The sequence below is a fragment of the Biomphalaria glabrata genome, chromosome 1 (assembly GCF_947242115.1).
Source record: "Biomphalaria glabrata chromosome 1, xgBioGlab47.1, whole genome shotgun sequence".
Taxonomy (NCBI): Eukaryota; Metazoa; Mollusca; class Gastropoda; family Planorbidae; genus Biomphalaria; species Biomphalaria glabrata.
The window spans coordinates 84,474,576-84,495,911 of NC_074711.1; the positions used below are offsets into that span (position 1 = coordinate 84,474,576).

General features: G+C 32.8%; 1 protein-coding gene across 2 annotated transcripts in view; it reads left to right on the forward strand.

Moving 5' to 3' along the window:
* Positions 1 to 322: 322 nt before the first annotated feature.
* The window catches only part of LOC106064183 (dynein heavy chain domain-containing protein 1-like), a 70,180-nt gene continuing 49,166 nt past the window's right edge, over positions 323 to 21,336 (forward strand). Inside the window, exons 1-29 of one of the 2 annotated variants that reach the window (XM_056018257.1) lie at positions 323 to 390; positions 3,034 to 3,232; positions 3,478 to 3,582; positions 3,720 to 3,807; positions 4,951 to 5,052; positions 5,149 to 5,337; positions 5,655 to 5,742; positions 5,895 to 5,962; positions 6,800 to 6,895; positions 7,011 to 7,163; positions 7,277 to 7,446; positions 7,668 to 7,778; positions 8,728 to 8,775; positions 9,359 to 9,442; positions 9,550 to 9,639; positions 11,439 to 11,519; positions 11,770 to 11,933; positions 12,630 to 12,807; positions 13,886 to 14,076; positions 14,329 to 14,485; positions 14,968 to 15,142; positions 15,851 to 16,069; positions 17,713 to 17,835; positions 18,128 to 18,289; positions 18,500 to 18,601; positions 18,783 to 18,980; positions 19,659 to 19,829; positions 20,392 to 20,632; positions 21,123 to 21,286. In XM_056018257.1, coding sequence (XP_055874232.1) covers positions 3,078 to 3,232; positions 3,478 to 3,582; positions 3,720 to 3,807; positions 4,951 to 5,052; positions 5,149 to 5,337; positions 5,655 to 5,742; positions 5,895 to 5,962; positions 6,800 to 6,895; positions 7,011 to 7,163; positions 7,277 to 7,446; positions 7,668 to 7,778; positions 8,728 to 8,775; positions 9,359 to 9,442; positions 9,550 to 9,639; positions 11,439 to 11,519; positions 11,770 to 11,933; positions 12,630 to 12,807; positions 13,886 to 14,076; positions 14,329 to 14,485; positions 14,968 to 15,142; positions 15,851 to 16,069; positions 17,713 to 17,835; positions 18,128 to 18,289; positions 18,500 to 18,601; positions 18,783 to 18,980; positions 19,659 to 19,829; positions 20,392 to 20,632; positions 21,123 to 21,286 — 3,873 coding nt within the window. In that variant the 5' untranslated portion in view covers positions 323 to 390; positions 3,034 to 3,077. Of the gene's footprint in view, positions 433 to 3,033; positions 3,233 to 3,477; positions 3,583 to 3,719; positions 3,808 to 4,950; positions 5,053 to 5,148; positions 5,338 to 5,654; positions 5,743 to 5,894; positions 5,963 to 6,799; positions 6,896 to 7,010; positions 7,164 to 7,276; positions 7,447 to 7,667; positions 7,779 to 8,727; positions 8,776 to 9,358; positions 9,443 to 9,549; positions 9,640 to 11,438; positions 11,520 to 11,769; positions 11,934 to 12,629; positions 12,808 to 13,885; positions 14,077 to 14,328; positions 14,486 to 14,967; positions 15,143 to 15,850; positions 16,070 to 17,712; positions 17,836 to 18,127; positions 18,290 to 18,499; positions 18,602 to 18,782; positions 18,981 to 19,658; positions 19,830 to 20,391; positions 20,633 to 21,122; positions 21,287 to 21,336 lie in introns of both variants that reach the window. The other variant, XM_056018256.1, reaches the window with a different exon arrangement.

Below are 21,336 nucleotides of genomic sequence, written 5' to 3' on the forward strand. Positions count from 1 at the left end.
TTTTACATTACATTCATTGATAACCTAATATAGATCTAGATCTACGAATCTACGTAGGTCTGTGATCTAGTAATCTAGTTGAGTAAAATAAATCATAATAAATGAAATCTAAAATCTATGTTATTAAACTTTTATCTTTTTTAAAAATACTATTTTCTAATCTAAAATTATTTAGATTTCTTGATCAATTTAAGCCAATATATAAAATTATATATATATATATATATATATATATATATATATATATATATATATATATATATATATTTTAAATAAAAACTTTGTGTGCGAGACTAAAAAAATGTAGTTTATTAAAATGGCGCCTTGACAACAAATCATGGAGAAAAGAAAAATTGTGGAAACAATTGTAGAATCTAGATCTGTATTATAGTGAGGCAAAGATATATAATCTAGATTCATAATAAATAATGAGTAGGCCTACTTAAGAAATTTGTCTAGATCAAGCTGGAGTGTAGATCTAGATTAGATTCTGTATAAAATGTAGTTTAACTACTACTGTGTGATGTGTGTGTGAGTCTGCTCTAGTGACTAAGTGAGTGAAGTGAAAGACTCGAGTCTAACCTAGTCTTACCTAGACTCTAGTCTAGTCTAGATCTAGATCTAGTCCTAGTTTATAATATAATTTTATATTTATATTAAGTTTTAAGAATAAGTTTAAATTTTTAATTATATTTTATAGATCTAGATCTAAATACTAATAATAATCTTTAAATTAAAAAAAATTAGATCTAATAAAGTAATAAACTTTAAATAGATCTAATTAAATCTAAAATTACTTTTAACTTTGACAACTTTGTTTAAATTTAAATGATAGATCTTATCTAGATCTACTCTCATCTCTAACTTTTACTACTCCACTAAATTGACTTAACTTAAATTACTTAAAAATTAAACTAAATCTAGGCTAGTAGATCTAAATTCTAGATCAATATAGATCTAGATCTAATTCTAATTATTATCTAGATTATTAAATCTAGATATCTAGATCTAATTATTAATAATATATTATATTAAATATTATAAATTATATAGCCTATCTTAACTGCCTGCCTGGTCTTGCGGTTTGCGCGCTGGATTGTCGTTTGGATTTATCGATGGTCAGGGTTCAAACCCTGCCCGCTCCCATCCCCCGTCGTCCTGCGGGAGGTTTGGACTAGGAAGTAAACTATCTTCAACTCTGAAGGAACATCCGAAATATGTAAAACATTTTACAAACAAACATAACTATCTAAACTAAACTACTAGATCTAATTATCTATCTGTTCTAGTAGTCTTCCATTAATTTAAGTTTTATTACTATTACTGAGAGTCTGAGTGTCATGACTGACTCGATCAGCACTGACAGTACTATATTCAAACATCTAGATCTACATCTGCTTACTCTTAAAATGTTTGTTATGTTTGGCAGTAGGCAGGGCAGTATCATTTATTATCTCAAGACTATGATTGAGACCAGATAGCCATCCTTTTTTTTTTTTAAGTTTTTATGTTGACTGAAATATTTAGATTCTAGGTGATAATTACATGGTCATGGTAAATTCAAAATTTTAGTATTTGCATGTACTTCTTGATCTTGGTTGACGGCAATCATTCTTAGAACTTAATGTATATCAACTTCTAAGATTTTAAGATATAAAGCCTTAATTTTCTCCTTAAAGTAGATCTACACATAACCAAAGGTTATGTAATCTACTTGGTGCTGCAACAAGCTAAGCGGATGACTTCTGAACTGGGGGTCTTGGGTTTGAATCCTAGTGAAGACAGGTACTTTTAATTTTGAGATCACTGGGCGCTTCTGAGTCCATTCGGCTCTAGATCTAATGGGTACCTGACCAATCTTCTAGGCATCTGTATTTCTGGGCTCTCCACTGTTTTTCTTGAAAGTTCCAGGTGATGTTGGATGCAGGCTTGTGAAGATCGTGCCCATCCATTCCCAGTCTTTGAAGAATATCTTCTTCAATGGGCTGCTGCTTTGTACTTTGGTCAGCATTAAATTTGTACATTGACTAGCTGGACAAAACTGACAAAGCTATTTTCAGCATGTCTTCATACATCTCATCAATCTTTTGGTCCATCTGGGGTATAGGCCTCCAACAAGCTCTCTACAGTTGTCCCCACATCTTGCCCATCTGCTGAGTCATGTATTTCTAAGTTGTCCCCACATCTTGCCCATCTGCTGAGTCATGTATTTCTAAGTTGTCCCCACTTCCTTTTTCCTTGGAGGTTCCAGATGAGAGCATGTCTTATGATGTAGGATCCAGGTTTGGAAAGGGTGTGGCATGTCCATCACCAGCATGTCAGAAAGATATCTTCTTCAATGGGCTGCTGCTTTGTTCTTTGCCACAGTTCCTCGTGAGTGATCTTTTCTGGCCATTGGATCATAAGAATCTTTCTGAGGCAGGTAATGATTTTTTTTTTTCATGGTGGTTCTCCAGGTCTCTGCTTCTTAAAGTAGTTTTGGCTTAACAATTGTGTTGAAGATCCTGATCTTGGTGGTGCTTTTTTCCCTGGCTACCTGCCAAGATAAGTGAAGCTTTCCACCTCTCTTAGCACCTCACCTTTGACTGTAATGTGTGAGTCATTGGATGCATTTATCTTGAACATCTTGCTCTTACCTCTGTTTATGGTGAGATCCAGTGGGAGTTGTCTGCAACATTGGTTATCTTATCCTTCATTTGCTGTTGTGTCTGAGAGAAAAGAGCCAGGTCATCTGTGAATTTTAGGTTGTCTAGCTTTTTCCACAGTGTCCACTGTATACTGTTCCTTTTTTCATAACCTGATCTAGTTAGCAGGAACAGGAAGGGTAAAAGTGAGCAATCTTGTCACACTTCTGTTTGGACTTCAAATGTGTCTGTCAGTTGTTCTGCAAGTCATCCATTCATATGACTTCCTTTTATTCTAAATATGAACTTGGGTTCATCTGATCATTTTAAATGTTAAATTTGTTTCCAACTTTTCTAGATTCTAGTTTATGTTTTGCTCAGCTTCAATGCAATTGATTTTTTTTTTTAGGCTTTTTAGTCACATCTAAAGTATCAAAATAAAAACTTCAAAAGATGTCAAAATTGGAAACAACATCCTTAGGTGGCATGAAATTGCCAGTTGTCACTGGAGGTCGTAGCTCTTTAGTAGCATCTCCAATTTTATTAAAGAGTAATATTCTACAGCCCCGAGAGATTGCTGCTAATTGGGCAAAAGAGCTTAGAACAAGGTATTTGTCACAAATATTGTCACAAATCATTTCAATAAGAAAATTTTATTTTCTTCAGATTGCATAAATTTATATATATATATATATGCATTTTAACTTTTCATTAGTTAAAAAAATATGAATGAAATAGTTGTATAGTCCCAGTTATTTCTACAATTTATAAATAGGCTTCTATTTCATATTTGTTAAGTCTAACATTCATTTAAAGAATCTCATAACATTTAAACTTGCCTCTTAATCATCAGAATCAGTGAAAATGTAGAATGTCATGAGGATGTTAATGAGGATGACATAATGAACTTGAAAAAAGAGTTGATAGCTGTGTTCATATCGACCCTTCAAACAAACAGGTAAAATATCATTCCTTATTTATTTGTCCTGTTTTTTCTGGCCAACATCTTGTTCAATTTCGGTTTAAAAAATTTTAAGTTATAAAAAACAAAACACAATCTCTTTTTTTAAAATTCTGTATCAATATTTATTTTAGTCGTGAACAGTGGAGTGTTTTTGTTGAGATTCTTGCCCTGTTAGAGCCCTACAGAGAGTATTTTGATTACTTTGAGACCAAAGCAGAGGTAGGTAGCATAATAGATAAAAGGCTTCTGTTATTTTATAAAATTATTTTTTTCATACTGTTACGAATCTCACTATCCAGGCTCTCTGCAAACTGCACTGTACACCACCAACTTAAAGTACTTGACAACTCAGGGCTTCAAAGTAACGTAAAGGTTTAATGTCCATAAATAACAGCCAATACTGTACAATTGGCAACATGTAACACAGGCTGTACAAATATCTCTCTGTATCAACCATACCGCCGTATCAACTCTGGCACTGGCCTCTCGGTCTCGTTCCGGGCTTGCACTGGGTTCAACAGTTCAGGACTGACTTCACACACTGGCTCGTTGTGTCGGACTCGATCACAGACCAAGATCAAGATGCCAGTCATCTCAACTGTACTTGACAGTACTCCGCACTGAACCGTCGTAATGCTCTGTACAGAACCACACCGCTGAACTGTGCTGTAGTCGACCGGACTGTAGTGAACCGGGCTCTGAACCGTCTTGACTGTGACACCTCTGCTCTTTATATAGGGTCCCTGCTGGCCTTCTAGAACCGGGCAGAACTTTGCTGGACCATTCTGGATGGTCAGATGACTACAACTCTCGTTACGCTCCTGAGCTCTGTTCATGACGTTGATCTTTCCTGAACCGTCGTGTTGACACTCGTCTCGGCTGACCGCCGTAACTCGTCACGGTTGACCGCTCGTCTATGGTTTGGGGCGATTTGCGTCGGCTGACTACACTCACACCACTACCCCCATCTGTGCCACCACCAGGTTTATAACAATACTATAGTTGATTTCAAAATCCTTTGCAAGCAATATAATCTTAATGGCTGCTGCTCAGTTAGCTAGTAACAACTAAAGCTCTCCTTTCAGACCTTGTCATTTATAGGAGAGATAATGTAAAGGTTATCTGTTTATATGGCCAACAGTTGATGAGGGTGTCTTTTAGCCAACACAAGAACTAGCCACCTTTAGTTTACCCAAGTAATGTTAGGTACCCATTAGAGGTGGGTGGATTCAGAGGTGCCCTAAAAGTCCAGACATTAAAAATCCCAGGATCCAATCCTGGGACCTCCTGGTTCGGAAGCCAAGAGCTTTACCACTCAGCCTTCATGCCTCCCCAGTTTATCTTTTTATTTTTATATTTCAGTTTCATCATTACTTAGAGCGAGTGCTCCACCATGTTGAGCTTCATAAATCAAAGTTGTTTGACCTTCAGGTAGAAGCTTACCTGACCAGAGTTTTTCCAGAGGTTAATTTTTTCTTCTTACATGTTTATTCTTGCTTTTTTTTTTGTTCAAAACTCAATGCTTTTATAATAGTTTTACCATGGGTATTTTTTTTTCAGCATATTAAGCATCTGAGAGTGAAAGGAATAACTCCTGCAAAAGGTTATGGCACTGTACCTACTCCTGTTGTGACTATGGGTCAGCCAAGTACCAACAGACAGTTGGAAACACCATCACCAATGAAATCACACAAGTACCCAAGCAGTTTTCTACCTGATGGAACTAACCCATACTCTTTACTGATTCCAGTAAGCGTTTTTTAATTTTTAATATCATGAAATCAAAGAAAATATTATTATAGTAAAATTTTTTTCATGTGTCTAAGGTTACTTGATAATCTTTATGTAATTTATATATGAAAAAGCATCTAGACCCGATAGGCTTAAGATGAATGACAGCATGTTATAATGTCAAGAGTCTATCAGGCAGAATAACAATATAATATATAAAAATTACTGACCATAGTAGAAATGTTGTATATGAAACTGATTGCTTTAACTATGCATTTGAACTTCATTTCTTTATTCATTATTGCTTTTGTGTAAATCATTTTTTATCAATTCAGAGTGAGGAAGAAATTATAGGAGCTAAGGGCTTGACATTAAGGGATATTAACAAGTCAATGGGAGCTGTAGCTTTAGAAATGGCAGCTCGTAAGTTCAATTTTTAGTGTTTGGCTAATTAATTAATCTTCAAACACAAGGCATATTTTATATTAAAGAGATCTGATTAAATTTGTAAAAGTCTTTCTTTTTTTTTTTTTTAAATACAAGTTGCATATTAATAGAATGTATTTTATGTTCAGGAGAATCAGTGTGGAAACAGTCTCTTGGAACCACAGCTTTAGCACTAGCAGCAGATATTCCAGTGGAGGTAATTTGTTTCATTTATTTTAATTACAGTTTTATATTCTTTATATTCTTTGTTGTTTTTTTTGAGATTCTGTTAATCTTTTACTAAGATGCCAATGAATAATGACAGCTAAACCACAGATTTCTTTGGAAAAATCTGGGATATGAAGTTGTTAGCTACATTAACGTCATGAACCTAAATGAAAATGGAAAATTTCTGACGAACAATCAAGTGTCTGACCCATCAACCACCATGTTTTGATTATTGGGATTTATTAGCTTTATTTAAATAAGAAAACTGAGTTTAATCAACTTTCATTTTATTCAATTCACTACCACTGTATTCATCTGTGCAAGCTATCATGATTCTTTTATTTAACCCCATTGAATAAAATTAATTTTTGGTTTTATAAACTTTAATTTGTGTTATATAAAAAGAGCACTTGTCCTAATACATAATATATACCTAATATAACATTTCCTGATTACATACAAAAAAGTTATTGAAGTTAAATCATAAAGGTAGTGAAACACAAATTAACAAAATTAATAATTTCATCTAAACGTGGAAAATTATTACGGAGAGAGAGAGTTAATAGGTCTAACAAACTGATATTATTTTAGCCGATTGTTGTCTGATCACTTTGAAGTGTATAGGTTCGAGAAGCCTTTGGCTATCCTAATGTAGTTAGTATGATAGTATTTAATATAAAATATATTCTATAAAACATTACTTATCTTATAAATTAAAGATGTTCCTTCGTAACAGAAGATAATTGCATCCTATTTAACTGATAAACTTAAGCTCATTAATTAAATATTTAATTAAATATTTTGTTGTCTCATCAATTATTTTTAGGAAAAAATTGAAAGCAGAAGTGACCAGGTTTCTGAAACCATGAACAAAGTTTTACTTACACCCAGAAAAAAAACAACACCTCGGCCTGTTCCCAATGTAAGCTATTTTAAGCACTGTTCCATATCTTCAAGTATGCTGTTTGAATTTATTTTACTTTTGGTTTAATAAGACTTCTTGTTCCGTTAAAGGCATTCATGTCAATATTTTTCAGATGCAAGATGTTGTGCTAGAAATGAATGGAAGAGAGGCTGTGCAGTTCTTTGCTGCTAGCTATCACATGGGAAAAGTGAAATCTATCTATTTAAATTTAGCTCCAAACAGGCATTACAGACCTTACGATCTAATTTCAGTGCCAAAATCAAAGGTTTGTAGTTTAAGCATTTAGGCAGATATTTTAATTATTGTGCGGTGATTTCTCTTTTATTATGCTTCAGGTGTCTGTTTAAAAATATATTACACTTTTTGTGTATTACCTAGATCAATCCAGAACATTATGTGTTCACAACATTTGGTGCAGTACACGTTTACCCAGACCAGCCATCTGAAAGTTTAACTCTTGCAGAGTGGCAAAGAAACGCAGTTCTGTGGGGAGCCATATCGAAAATTCCATTTTTCAAGAATTATTTGATTAACAAAATGTTTTACAGGTAAAATAGTTTTATGAAATTCAATGCATGACAAGTATGGAGGGCAAAGTTATCTGACAATCAGCAAATCCATTGACTATTCATTGGTGATTTGTAGTTTCTATTCAGATAGGCCAATCTATTGACTATTCATTGATTATTTGTAGTAGATATAAACCTCATGCTCTTTTTTATTTTTGTTCATCATGTATTTAACTCAAACTTGCCTTTTTATCATTTAGATGGAGAAAAAACTGTAAGCTGATAGATTTCCAAAGGAAACAAAACATGATAAGAACTAGTCTTCTCTCCGCAACACCTTCATATGGAGCTGCATTGCTTCAGATTAGCAAGTTGGTAGTTTTTTGTATAGAATGAAATGTATACATTTCAAAATCTTGTACTGTTTTAGTTTAAAAGAAATAAATTAATAAAACATTGATTATTTCTCTTATTAATCATTTTTTAAAACCTCTTGACCAAATTTAGATTATTTTTGTTTTTTTTTAAAGAAAACTTAAATTAAACTAAGGATTTGTGCATAATCTAGATCTGAAAGTTAGTGAATGATCATTATTATATTAAAGCATTTCTGTGAACCATCCATTAATGGAAAAAAGGTTTTGAATTTCAAATAAATCAAAGTTTGGATAAATAATATTTAACTATTGTAACTATTGGCATTAAGAGGCTATTGAAATCCTTTAATATCCATTCATTCATAGTTTTGGACATTTCTAAATTTCTTGGTATATATTACTTTAAGCATATGAAGCCTCATGCCTGATTCATTTATTAGTTCGATCAGTTTTTAATTGTATTTTTGTGTCTCAAGTTTCTTCCTCCTTAAATTTTAGTACATTGTTTGTCTGATATTTACTCTACAAAATTTATATACAATTTAGTTTAACTCTTTCAGTGTGAATTATTTTGATCGAAACAATTTAGTCTTGCTAAACAAACAAAATCAGCAGGGTGGTTAGAGTTACAAAAACTATAGTAACTTTTTTATTTTATTATATAATTTAACATATTTGATTTTTTTTTTAAAAGAACCAGCAGTGCTAGCAAATTTACTCCCTGAGAGTAACCCCGCACTGAAAGAGTTAAGACCGTTTTTCTGATTCTTGTCAGACTCATTAATATTAAAAGTCTGATGTTGGCTGAAAATTTACAAGCTACTTTCATTATAGGAAATACAATAAACATGCATAATAACAGTCGTCCACCATTCCAGCAGTATATCTTTGTTTTTGGGTCTTTGTACTTTCATTTTAAAATCTTTTTTTTTTAATTGTACAGATTGCTCAAAGAATTGTTGACTGTTCCTTTCATGCCTACAGAAACAGAGTATGTTTGTTTTGTTCTTACTACTACTGTTATAATAATTACGTTCATTTTATTTAATTAAGTTAGACAGTGTTGAAAATTTTGATAAGATGAAGCGTGTAGCCATTTTTAACATTTTATGATATTATGTTTCATATATAAATAATGATTTTACTACTCTAGAAATCATCCCTCTTTTTTAATTATTTTTTTCTATAACTTTTATTTTCTAGGGGTCTTGGTGGCTGAGTGGTTAAGTCCTGGGCTTCTGAACCTGGGATACTGGGTTTGAATCTTGGTAAACACTGAGATTTGGAGGGCACCCTTGTGTCCATCCAGTTCTAATGGGTACTTGACCTAATGGCTATTTTAGTTGGGAAAAGTAAAGGTGATTAGTAGATGTGCTGGTCTCATGACACCCTGCCCATTAACTGTTGACCAAAGAAACAGATGACCTTAACATCATCTGCTATATAGATAGCAAGGTCTGAATGGGGAACTTTGCCCTTTTTTTTTATTTTCTGTAATCGCATAATTATTTTCTTTTCTTTTAATCACATAAAATGTCTACGATTTCTAAACACTTTGGATTCACTATTTGCAGTAAAACATATCAACTGACTGAGTTTGAAAACAACATCAACTATAAGAATATTCAAGCTGAGAAATTTTTAAGCAAATTTTTCAAGTAAGTTTTAGCTTTTTGTTTTCTCGAGGTATTCACCAAAAATAAAAAAATTTTAAACTGTTCCGCACTCAGAGTATAATTTAACACTATTTTTCTAACATGTTCAGATATTGCAAGCTAATTATTGACTTCACTTCTGATGAAGCATTCAAAAAAATTCAGTATTGTGAGGAACAGCTGAAAAAGAAAGCCTTGTTGTAAGTGCTTTTTTTTTATTTGAATGCTTAATAATTTAATATAAAATGAGCATAAATAGTTTGAAAAACCTTTGTAGATCAGTAGAAAAATAAAGAATATAAAAAAAATGACTAGTTAAAGATTTGAGACTACGAATTATAAAAAAAAAAATGACTAGTTAAAGATTTGAGACTATGAATTATATGTTGTACTCTACTCACAGAAGAGAATAAAAACTAAAAACGCAACTAAAGGCTGATTAGTTGATCTAGTGTCTGAAGTTCTTTCTGGAAATATGTTTTTCTTTATTTCTTATCCTCTTTCACAATGATTGTTGATGATAACTGTACTCTATACCATTGTGTTGACATCTCAGGAGCATACCATACAGCAAAGAGGTGACAAATTCAAGTGAGAACCAGATGTAATACAACTAGCCAACTTGCTATTTAGTGACGGGTGAATTTTTCCTGAAAGACACAGTTGTCCAAATGGGGTGGGTGGTTGGGCGAGGTAGAGAATTATATATAATACAATATTCCAGCTAAATCTTGTTATATGCTTAAACCATAAATTAGTTTTTCATTGGAGACTACCTACACAAGTCAAGAGAGAAAACAAAACTCATTCCACTTGCCCTGCCTTCGAAGGATCTTAAAAATAATTTGGAAAGAAAGAATGTGTAATACTGAGATCCTCGCGAGAACAGGCCTTTCCAGCATCTTTACAGTCCTCAGGCAGCGCCGCCTGTGCTAGCTCGGACATGCTCACCGGATGTAGGACAATTGCATCCCAAAAATCATTATGTACTTGCAACTTGCATCTGGTTCAAGAAAAACTGGTCACCCCCACCTCTGTTAGGTGGATGTTATAAAACGGGATTTAAAATCAGTGAACATTGATACTGACCATTGGGAAGACATAGCCTTAGACCGCACTAGTTGGAGAGAGGCGGTGACCAAGAAAGCTATTGACAGCAAGAAAATATGAGCCTCAGCTCTTGAAGAAAAGCATGCCACATGGAAAATGTGCCTCTATCTTTGTGTCTTTCTGAGTATTTTATTAAATTTTGTTTTTGTATTTGAAGATTATGGTTCAATGTTTTATGTATAATTGCTACTTTACTTTTGTGTCTTCTGTCCTGAAGGCTTTCTAAATTTAGTGATTTAACTAAAGATGTTATTCTACTCTAGTCAAATGTGAATATTCATTTGTTATGAGTCTCAATGCTCTATTTTGTGTCTGTTCCAGTTTCTTAATGTTTTATGAGTTCAGGGGTCCTAAACAGAGGATGCATATTCTATTATTGGCCTTACCAAGGTTAAATAACATTTTAGTTTTATGTTCTTATTTGATTTATAGAAATTGCTTTTAATAAACCCTAATGCTTTGTTTGATTTTCTGATAGTTTCATCAAGATGGGGATTCCATGACAGTTTTTCATTTATTATAACACCTATGTATTTTGTGTTTTTATTCTGTGTTACTGGTTTACCAGTATTGTAGAGCTCCTCCTTGTTCTTAGCCAGAGTGTCTATTTGTAAAATACATACTGGTTTGTCTTCTTTTCCTGGTGTATGATAGCCAGAATTTTGTTGCAAAAATTACTCTCAAAGGCTAATCAGTGTTCCAACACTGTGCTACAACTTTGTCCATTTAGTTTTATTTAACCTAAAGATAATATTCTACTTCCCAATGTTATGTTTCCTAAGATATTATACTGCAAGGGCTTTGGTAAAAAGTAAATATACAAGTGTAACGTTCTCTAAAGAATTTATATTGATAAAAATGCAAAATAAAAGTTCTATTCAAATTTCAGTTCAAAAGATTCTCTGTCAATGCAACGGTTGAAGAAAGAAGATCGAGAAAAAAATCTGGCTAATGCCCAACAAGAAGCCAGGTTTGAAGCAAAATTTTCTTGCCAGTATTCAGTATAAATTATGTATTTTTGTAAATGTTATTGTTATTTGTATTTATGTTCTTGGATTGCAAATGGTTAAACTATGGTATTGTTTATGAATATTTTTATTTATCATTAAGCATTAATTGTAAAGACATCTATACACACTTTGATGTATTTTAAAATTACAAAACAACTGTTTTCATGCTCATTATGTTCATTAATATTGATTGCTCTATTTCCTATCAAGTTTTCTTGGTAACTTTGTGAAGCTGGTGGACCAATTAATTGTGGAACACATGTTTGAAATTACAAAAACTCAGAGTATCTCCTTTGTCAACAATGTGCTAGTGATGTCCCCTGATGCTCAGAGAGAAGGGTTCTTTAAAGCAAATTTGATCTTTGGCAAAGATGGTTAGTTTTATCAAAAATACTTATTTAAAAATTGTTACATTTAAATATGTAAAGGTAATTTTTTTCCTTCAGCAATGCAAACTATTTCTTTCTTAGCTTCTTAGTAGCTGTATGTAATTCTTTTTTTTTCATTGAATCAATTTTTGCATTGTCCCTTTTTTTGTAATCTTTTAGTAGGCTAACTTATTTGTCAGAAAATATTGCATGTCATATAAGCTCAAACTGTTATAGGGCCTACTTGTGTTTTGAGCATTCAACTTTGACTTGGTAAATCTATTATTATATGTGGGATGAAGTCTAACTGCATGGCAGATGTTGTAAAATGCATATTGTTTAATTATTTTGTGCTATTGTTACTCAGCCAAGACCACCATTTCACATTACATAAAAATTATTAGCAAAAAAACCCTGATTTTATTAACTTTTTCATTTAATGGTAGGCCTATAAGAAAATAATTTTTAAATTCCTCCATATTATATATGATGGCTGCAGTGCTAATATTGATGACCAGTTTTTTCCAGTACTATGAACTATTCTCCATATTCCTAAGTTATTGCTCTTTAATTATTTTTTTTTTCAGTATGATTCTAGCAATTTTAAAAAACCTATATATTTAAATTTTCAAAGAATTGAAAATCGACTGTAACAGTAATGAAATGGATTTAATTCTACCAAAAATAATTTTGTTTATCTAGCTGAGCTTGTCCTTAGCCCTTCCAAGAAACGCTTCAAGAAAGCTTTGGACAGCACATTTAAAAACATATCAACTGTGCTAATGTCAAAATCTATTGACTTTGACATCTGGAGCCATGAAAAAGATCCTTTAGAGGGTGAATTAAGTTCAAGGTCAGATGGCTTCAAGCAGTCAGAAAAGTATGTTGTTTTTTTTTCCTGTTATGGTATGCATAACTTAGTCTTAAAATGAGGTACATTAAAAGAAAAAAGTAAAGGCACTCCTTTAAGACTACAATTGTATGGGGGCAGATGATGTAAAGCTCATTTGTTTCTGTGGTTGACAGTTAACTAGGTTGTCAAGTGGCCAGCACAACAACCAACTGCCTTTATTTATCCAAGTACCCAATAGAGTTGGGCTGATTCTGGGGTGTCCTAAAAATCATGAAAGTTTAAATCCAAGTCTCCACAGGAATCCAAACTTAAGACTCTTCAGTTGGGATGTCAAGTGCTTTATTATTCGGCCACCATACCCCCTAAAATGAAGTATATTAGAAGTATTTGGGCATAGTTTACTTTCAGAAGATAGTGTATTGAATGTATAAATGTAATCCCGTAAAGTTGATTTGTTCAAAGCATACAGCTTATCTAAAAATGTAGTGCATTATATTTATATATATATATATATATATATATTTATAGCTTTTATATAGCGCCACTCAGAGCGCTTTGGTCCAATCTCATTTGTGGTCCAGTGGGGGGGAGGGGGTGTCTAGGAATTGGTTTTCCGTGCTGCCTTTAGGCGCTCAGTAAACACAACTCTGCCCGAGTCGGGTTTCGAACCTCGAGCCCCCCCAAGCCAAGCCAAGTTCAAGCGCATTTGGTCTCTCGACCATGCTTCCCATTAGAAGCTATTATCTCTTGAAAGTCCTTTCTAAATGTACTACTCACTTTACCACTATTAAGTGGTCAACTCCTCTCAAGGCCAAAAGAAAAGCTAAGATTTATAAGCACTTTATATCTACTATATTTGTAGATTTTTTAAAAGTACATTAGAACTTGCTGTATGCCTTACTTCTTCTCGTCAATAAGATATTGTTTTATGATTGTGACAGCATATCTGTTATTGGCTTTTGTATGTTTGTGTTTAAATTTTGCACTAGTTTGTAAACCAATATCTGATTGGCTTAAAACTAGTAAGTTACCAATGCTAATATTTTGACTTTGTTATACAAGTGTTACAAAATGAGAAAGGAATATTTGTGCCGGTTCTTTTTAGACTGTCTACACCCACACATACTGATAGGCAGAGTGAAGCTGCTTCATACAGAAGTGCTAGCAGACGCAGCTTGACTTCTGGCTCTAACAAAACTGCAGCGGAAAGTAGAAATCCTGCTAGGCTCAGTCTTGGTAACAGCAGTACAATGTCATCAAGTGTAGATCTTTCTTTTCCAAATCTTTCACAGAAAGGTATTGACCAGACCTATACACCTATGTTCTGTATTTGAAATATTTAATTCAGTGTTCATTGTTTCTTAACTGTATATTATTTTCAATATATTAATGATGCAACAAAAACGTATTTGAAATTTAAATTTATGGTATTTTTAAAAATATTTTTATAATTATGTTTTCATTGTAAGAATTAAGTTTTAAAAAATGATAACATTGGCTCTGTATTGATTTTCAGATATAAATTAAAATGCTCCTATTGTATTACAGCTTTCCCATCCAAAGAAGAGGATGAACTGGGAGTTGCAACCCCTGACTTGATCATTATGCACCCAGAGGATAATGATATCAAAGTCGAGGGTCAAGGATTTCTTGGTCAATATGAACCGCTGACAAAAGCTAATTTGGAAGAAAAACTACTCTTAGAGTAAAGATTCATTTTAAATTATACTGCTATGACTTGGATTGAATAAAAGGAATGTTCTTTTTAACTTTAACGTGCAATATGATTTTTACATTAAGTACAGTCAATTCTTTTAATCAGACCACTGGTTATGCTTAATCAGATTGACATCACTTTGTAACAAAAGACTCCTTATTGTTTGTATAATTTGACCAGCCATTTATAAGGATTAAAATGATAACATTAAAATTTGGGCTAATAATTTGGAGTTAGCTGTATCTTATATAATTGGACTTTGAAATGCTTCTGGCATTTATTAATTTTATTTTTGAAAGATGTTTAAAGCAATTTTATGCCAACTTTAATATTCTACTGTTGAAACATCGTTGCCACTTTGGCAGCTGTATAATTTAAGTTATTCTTCTAGCAAAATCATTAGAATACACCTGATCATTGAAAACAAATAAAGACTTTAGTATTGTGAGTTATTCATTCTACCTTTTCAGCCCAGAGTATCAACAAGTTTTGAACAAACAAAGGGACCTAATGCTGGTTGCTGTACAGGATGTAGATAGTTACTGTGAGAAGCACCAATGGTTGAATGAAATACACAAGTTTTGTTCTGTGTGGAGTAAGAAAAGTCTGGAGGAGTTCAAGTCTGCTGCTGCTTTCAATATAGAGGTAGCCATGTTAGAAATGGTTGACTGATTGTTAAATGACTGTACTTTGCATTCTATATTTAGAATGTCTTTTTTATTTTTTATAGTGTTGTGGAATTTTTATGGTAAATGAGCTATTGTATGACACATCTCTTTTAAGATAATACATTTTATTATAATTATGTATCCCATTATGCATTTTTAGTCTTTATTATACTCATTATTTCATAAATTATTCATTTTGGAGGAATGACTCAAATCTAGTACATATAGGTCACTACTTAGCATGCTGGGATATCAATGTGGTTGGCAGATCTGGGTTTATCATCTGCAATTAATGAAGTCCAAAATATGAATGCACTAGTACTGAAATTACTTGGTTTATAATAATGTTATACTTTAAATAAGGAAGGTAGCATCTGATTGTTTTACTTCTTATGTTAAGCCAAAACAGAATTTTGCTGTCTAACTTCCTAGCCTGAATCTTTTATTTTGCTGTCAATAACTTCCCTTGTGACTGTAAAGATAAATAATTTTATGTTTTAAAAAGATCTGGTTTAAATGAAAATCAACAGAAAGGAAAATTATAATATTAAAAAAAAGGATGGATAGGGATTGAGGAAAAAAAAAAGAATAGATAATTATTATCATGGTAAAGAACATTCCAATTTATATGGTCCTATGTTCCTTGAGAAAGCACGTTATGTAAAATTTGAGTCTTACATTGCAGCAAAAATTGACAGAACTACGACAGTGGTCTGAGAGAGTGAAGAGCTTTGATGTTAGCTATGTGACGGAGAATGGCTTGTTCTATATTGACTGCTCAGCCATCCATGAAGGGCTACTGCCGAGGCTGAATGATATTTACCAGGAAATAGTTTCATTTGTTGCTGAGGAGGTCAACTGTTTGGCTCAAAACTTGATCCAGGAGATGTCCCAAATTTTAAAAGTACACAATTTTTGTGTTAAAATTAGTCAGATATTAGAATATTCTTTGATCTCATAGTTATTTTGTGGTGATATCAATATTATTAATGACTGACAAAAGTGATCTACACTTTGAACCACATCGCTGTAATTCTGTAATAATACTATTGACAAAACTGCTCACTAGTTTACTGCACAAAAGGTTTTATTCTCTTCAGAGACTTGCTCTAGAATTTCAGTCCTGTTAAGTAAATCACTATGATGATATAACTGCTGGAATTCTTTCTTATAATTATTTTGGGAAAAGGGGTATAGAGAAAATAACTTGGTATTAATCTAATATTTAATAATACCTTAGTGCTGATGTGTAAACTAGGTTTAAGTAAACTGACAATTATCTATTATGAAAACAGGTCAGTGTCACTCTTACGAGACTTAGTTATAGTACAGTAATATTTTATTATCATGATACATACTTATAAAAAAAACGCATGATACAAAAACTATCTGAATTGAACGTTAGCAAAAACATACAAGCTTGGATTCTTAACTTTCTTATCCACAATATGTAAAAGTGAACGGGCATGTGTCAGGCAGGAGAGAGCTTAGAACTGGAGCGCCGCAGGGGTGCGTCCTATCACCAGTATTGTATAATATATACACAAATGACATTCAGAGCCTATCCGCTGACACTCCCATCATAAAATGTGCTAACGACACAGCAATCATTGGCCTTATTGCAGGTGTTGAAAATATATACCATTCAACAATTGACACCTTTTACCAATGGTGTATAGATAAATTTCTAATTTTAAATGTTCAGAAAAGTAAAGAAATGATAATAGATTTTAGGAAACATATAGGCCATATTGCAGAAATTCAGATAAACAACCAAACTTTATAACAAGTGCAAGAATATAACTACCAAGGTAAAATGATCAACAACAAACTGAAATGGAGTGAACACTGTCAAAACCTTTACACAAAAATTTACCAACGGCACTTCTATCTCAGAAAGCTAAGAAAATTTAACATCGACAAAACAATAATTAAACTTTTCCATACAGCAACCATCAGCAGTCTAATTAACTTTGCCATCACCTGCTGGTACCCTAATACTTCACTGGCACAAAGACTTAGACTAAATAGACTAATTAAAAAAGGATCGTTGAGACTAAATAGACTAATTAAAAAAGCATCTTATATCACTCAAACATAGCTACCATCTCTTGAAGAGCTTTTTCATGAAAGATGCCTTTCCAAAACACATTCTTAAAAACAACCTGCACCCATTCAACCACTGTTACATAAGATCTGAACTAAGTGGTCGTCTCCTTTCCATTAGGACTAAAACAGAAAGATTTAAAAACTCCTTTATCCCACTTTTGGTCAGAGTGTTACAAGATCATCTGTCGTCATCGAGAAGTACATAGAAGTAAAAAATTATAAAGCACTGGTTGTGAATGTGTATGTGTTTCGTGTGTGATTGTTGTTCAAATTTTTCATCTATATTGTTATTGTACAGGAGTTACGCTGAAGTTGTCAATTGTAGTCAAAACTGAATTTCCATTTGATTGGATCAATAAAAATTATCTTATCTTATCTTATAATGAAATCTTCACTACTTTTTTAATATGATATTTTAATGTATTTATCACCTTGCAGAATATGTCAAATAAAAAGTCAGAAGTACTACTGTTTGCTAATCTTGCAAAGAACTTTCACATTTACAAGAAGAACACGCTAGTCTACCAGCAAAGAGTTGAATATATCAAATCTCTCTATGAAGTAAGCTGTAGTTTTGTAATTTGAATATTTTACAATTTCATAACTTTAAAAAATTTTGTATTGACTTTCTTGAAACATTTTTTTTTTGACTATCTGGCATTTTAGTATGCACTAGACGTTGCCATCATAATGGCACCTATTTATGACCATATTATCCCCTGCAGGAAGTTTGGTCCATGACAAAATAATCTTCATTTCTAGAAGACTTGCAAGTCAATATATTTGTCATTCAACCTGATAAAAATATCATGTCAATCCACAACATGCAAAATACATGACACATTTTGTTTAGGTGATTAGAATGAGCTACAGGCAGCTGACTTCTGAAGAAGAAAAGACTGAAGAAAAGGTGTTCTCATCTTGGGAAGCTTTTCAGATGCAAATGCAAGAAACTTCAGAGTTTGTCAACACACAAACTCCTTTGCAATTGTCACAACTTGAAGCAGCATTTCAGGTCTGCAGGAAAGATTTTTTTGTTTTTAATTTTGTTTATTTTAATAATTTGAGATGATTTTATGTCATGACAAAATTATTTAAAGTATAAGAGTGTTAGTTTTCACCATATTTAGAAGTCAAATTAGACACATTTTACCTTAATGTGTTATATCTGTTTTAGAGTATGACATTTAGTACAGTTTTGTAGCACAATTAATTATTTTAATAGCGTCTTCAAAAAGAAGCTACTACCCAATATGAGCTTGCAACTACAGGCAAATTTTTGGATCCTCATCAGAGTCCTGTGATGATTTTAGCTGATATGAAAATGGTAAATATTATTTGTACACATGAAAATAAATTTTTTGCTTAACTTAAATTTAGATCACAAATGAGAATCTTAATTTGTATTCTTATCAAGACTGAAATTTTTAAAACCTAATTATTATAATTAAGGAAATATCCGTTTGATAAAGCAAAAAAAAACTTTGTCGACATTAATTACATTTCAGATCCGGGAAAAGTTTTTTGCTTTGCAATCTAAACTTCATGAGGTGAGTCACTGTAGAGAGGCCATCACTGGTGAGCCCTATAATCTCAGATTTCTGCAAGACATGATCAGCAAGATGGACCTCAGGCAAGAACTGTGGAAATATGTTGAAGTGACAACACATACCATTAAAGACTGGAATCAAACTCTTTTTAAAAAGGTATGTAAAAATCTCACTGATATAATTATTAGATAGAACAGCTTTTGCACATTATAATTATCTCAAGTCCGAATTGGGGTTATAAACTTTTCACAAAATTTTTTCAAAATAATTCAATTTAATTAATTAAATACATTTAAACTTTTTTAAATTGGAGAGCCTATTTATTATTTTGGTATATATATTTTAGATCCATAATCCACCCAGCAATAAATTAACCTGACAATCAGGGCAAATTTGGGCACCAATGTCATGACAGTTCTATTTGCATACCACATTGCCAGGTCTCCATCCTGATTATAAATAAATATTTTAGTTTCTTTTGTAAAAAAGAAAGTAAGTTTTTAAGGGAACACTCAATCAGTGCAACTCATGGTAAATCAGATGATTTATTTCAACCAATCTCTTTTTAGTTTTGTACAAATAAAATTTAGAAGAGAAAAAATATTAATGAACAATTCTGTGGGACAAATCATTTAGTAATTTCCTTTTTTTATTTTCACTGATATTCTTATATGTTGTCCTATACATTACAGACATTCCTTCAAGAGAGAAGATAATTATGTCCTACATGCCTAATTAGCAACTAACTTATATAGATACTAAAATATCCCACATGTAGGGTTTTATTGTGTTCTATTTATGCATTGCTACAAAGTTATTGTTTCTTCTCCATAGATGAACTTCAAGAAAGCCTTAGAAAAAATCTCCGTCTGGCAGTCAGCTGCCACAAGGCTGACTTCTCTGCTGCCTCGTGGAGACCAAGTTTTGGAAGCTTGGATCAGACAAGTTGAAGAGTTCTCTAAACATTTGCCAGTCCTGTGCCAATTATCCCATGATGCTTTACAGGTCAGCTGAAAATTGTTGTAGAATATTATTGGTCCTTGTTGTTTTTGTTCTAATGATAGCACATACAGAATGTGTTTTAATTTGAATACAACCGAAATAAAAGGAAGCAGAAAGTATTGTTCTAAATTGATAAACATTTGGCTAATATTATATTAACATTTTACTTTGGTTGAAAGATCATTTAGTATGTGCTTAGGATCATATCTTAATCTCAATTGAAAGATTCTTTTGCATTTGTGCTGCTCAGTGGTGACATACAAATTGTGCTTAAATAAATTGCCTAACATATAATAAAGATTATTATTATATCTCATTCTCAATTCGGCTCTTATTACATCCAGAGTTTATTAAGATTATGTCTTAACATGAAGCTGGCTTTTAATTATTCAGTATAGCTTTAATTGTATGCTGAATTGTCAACTGTCAGAAATCTCTACCCTAAACCTTTCTTATGTTTAACCAGCTCTACATTATTTACATTAGAGATTGCTTTTTTTAATATCATATCAAAACTGAAAAAGTGTCGTTTCATAAGAAGTCAACTGTGATTTGTCTTTCTCAGGAGAGACATTGGCAGACTATATTCCTGGGGATGAATGTACCTTACAATCCCAATGCCCAGTTGACAGTAGCCGACCTGCTCTCTTTCAACCTTGCTGATCATGCTGACCTAATCAATAGGGTTTACCTGAGTGCCTTGACAGAGAACAATGTCACCAGCAGACTTGATACTATCATCTCCTTCTGGCAAGAAAGACATTTCAAGTTGGCCAAGTATTTACCAGACAGTTTGTATAATAAAGGTTAGAGAGTTTCTCACTAAGTATCAAGCAGTGTTTAAGTTTTGTTTCTTTTATTTTGGTACCAGTTTTATATTCTTTTAGATTATTATTAAAGCTTTTATATAGCGCTACTTTCATGCTTATAGCATGCTCAGAGCACTTTTGGTCCAATCTCATTTGTGGACCAGTGGGGGAGGGGGTATCTAGGAGTTGTTTTTCCGTGCTGCCTTTAGGCGCTCAGTAAACACAACTCTGCCCGAGTCGGGTGTCGAACCTCGAGCCCCCTTCTAGGTAGCCAAGTCAAGTTCAAGCGCATGGCCTCTCGACCTTGCTTCCCACAATCTCTTTGTATCACCTTCACCTATCCATTTGTCTGTTGGACCACTGGGGCACCATACAAGATATGTTGACCTTCTTTCTCCAGTCCTCTCTTTGTATGTATAGATAAAAGAATTTTTTTTCCTTTTGTTTACTGCAATAATGTTTTTATTTTCATATACCTGTGTTTTAGAACAACCAAAAAGATCCACCTCAAGTAATGCTAGAATCAAGAAATTGGAAAGATATCGTCAAGAGCGGGCTGCAGCCCAGGCAGGTTCCCAGAGAGGTTTAGACGTTTCTTCTGATGACTTTTATGTGCTGATTGAAGTGGAGGAGCTAAAATCTCACTTGGAGGTCAGAGGTCAAAACATTTTAGACATTTTTTATTACCAAGACAAAGCCTT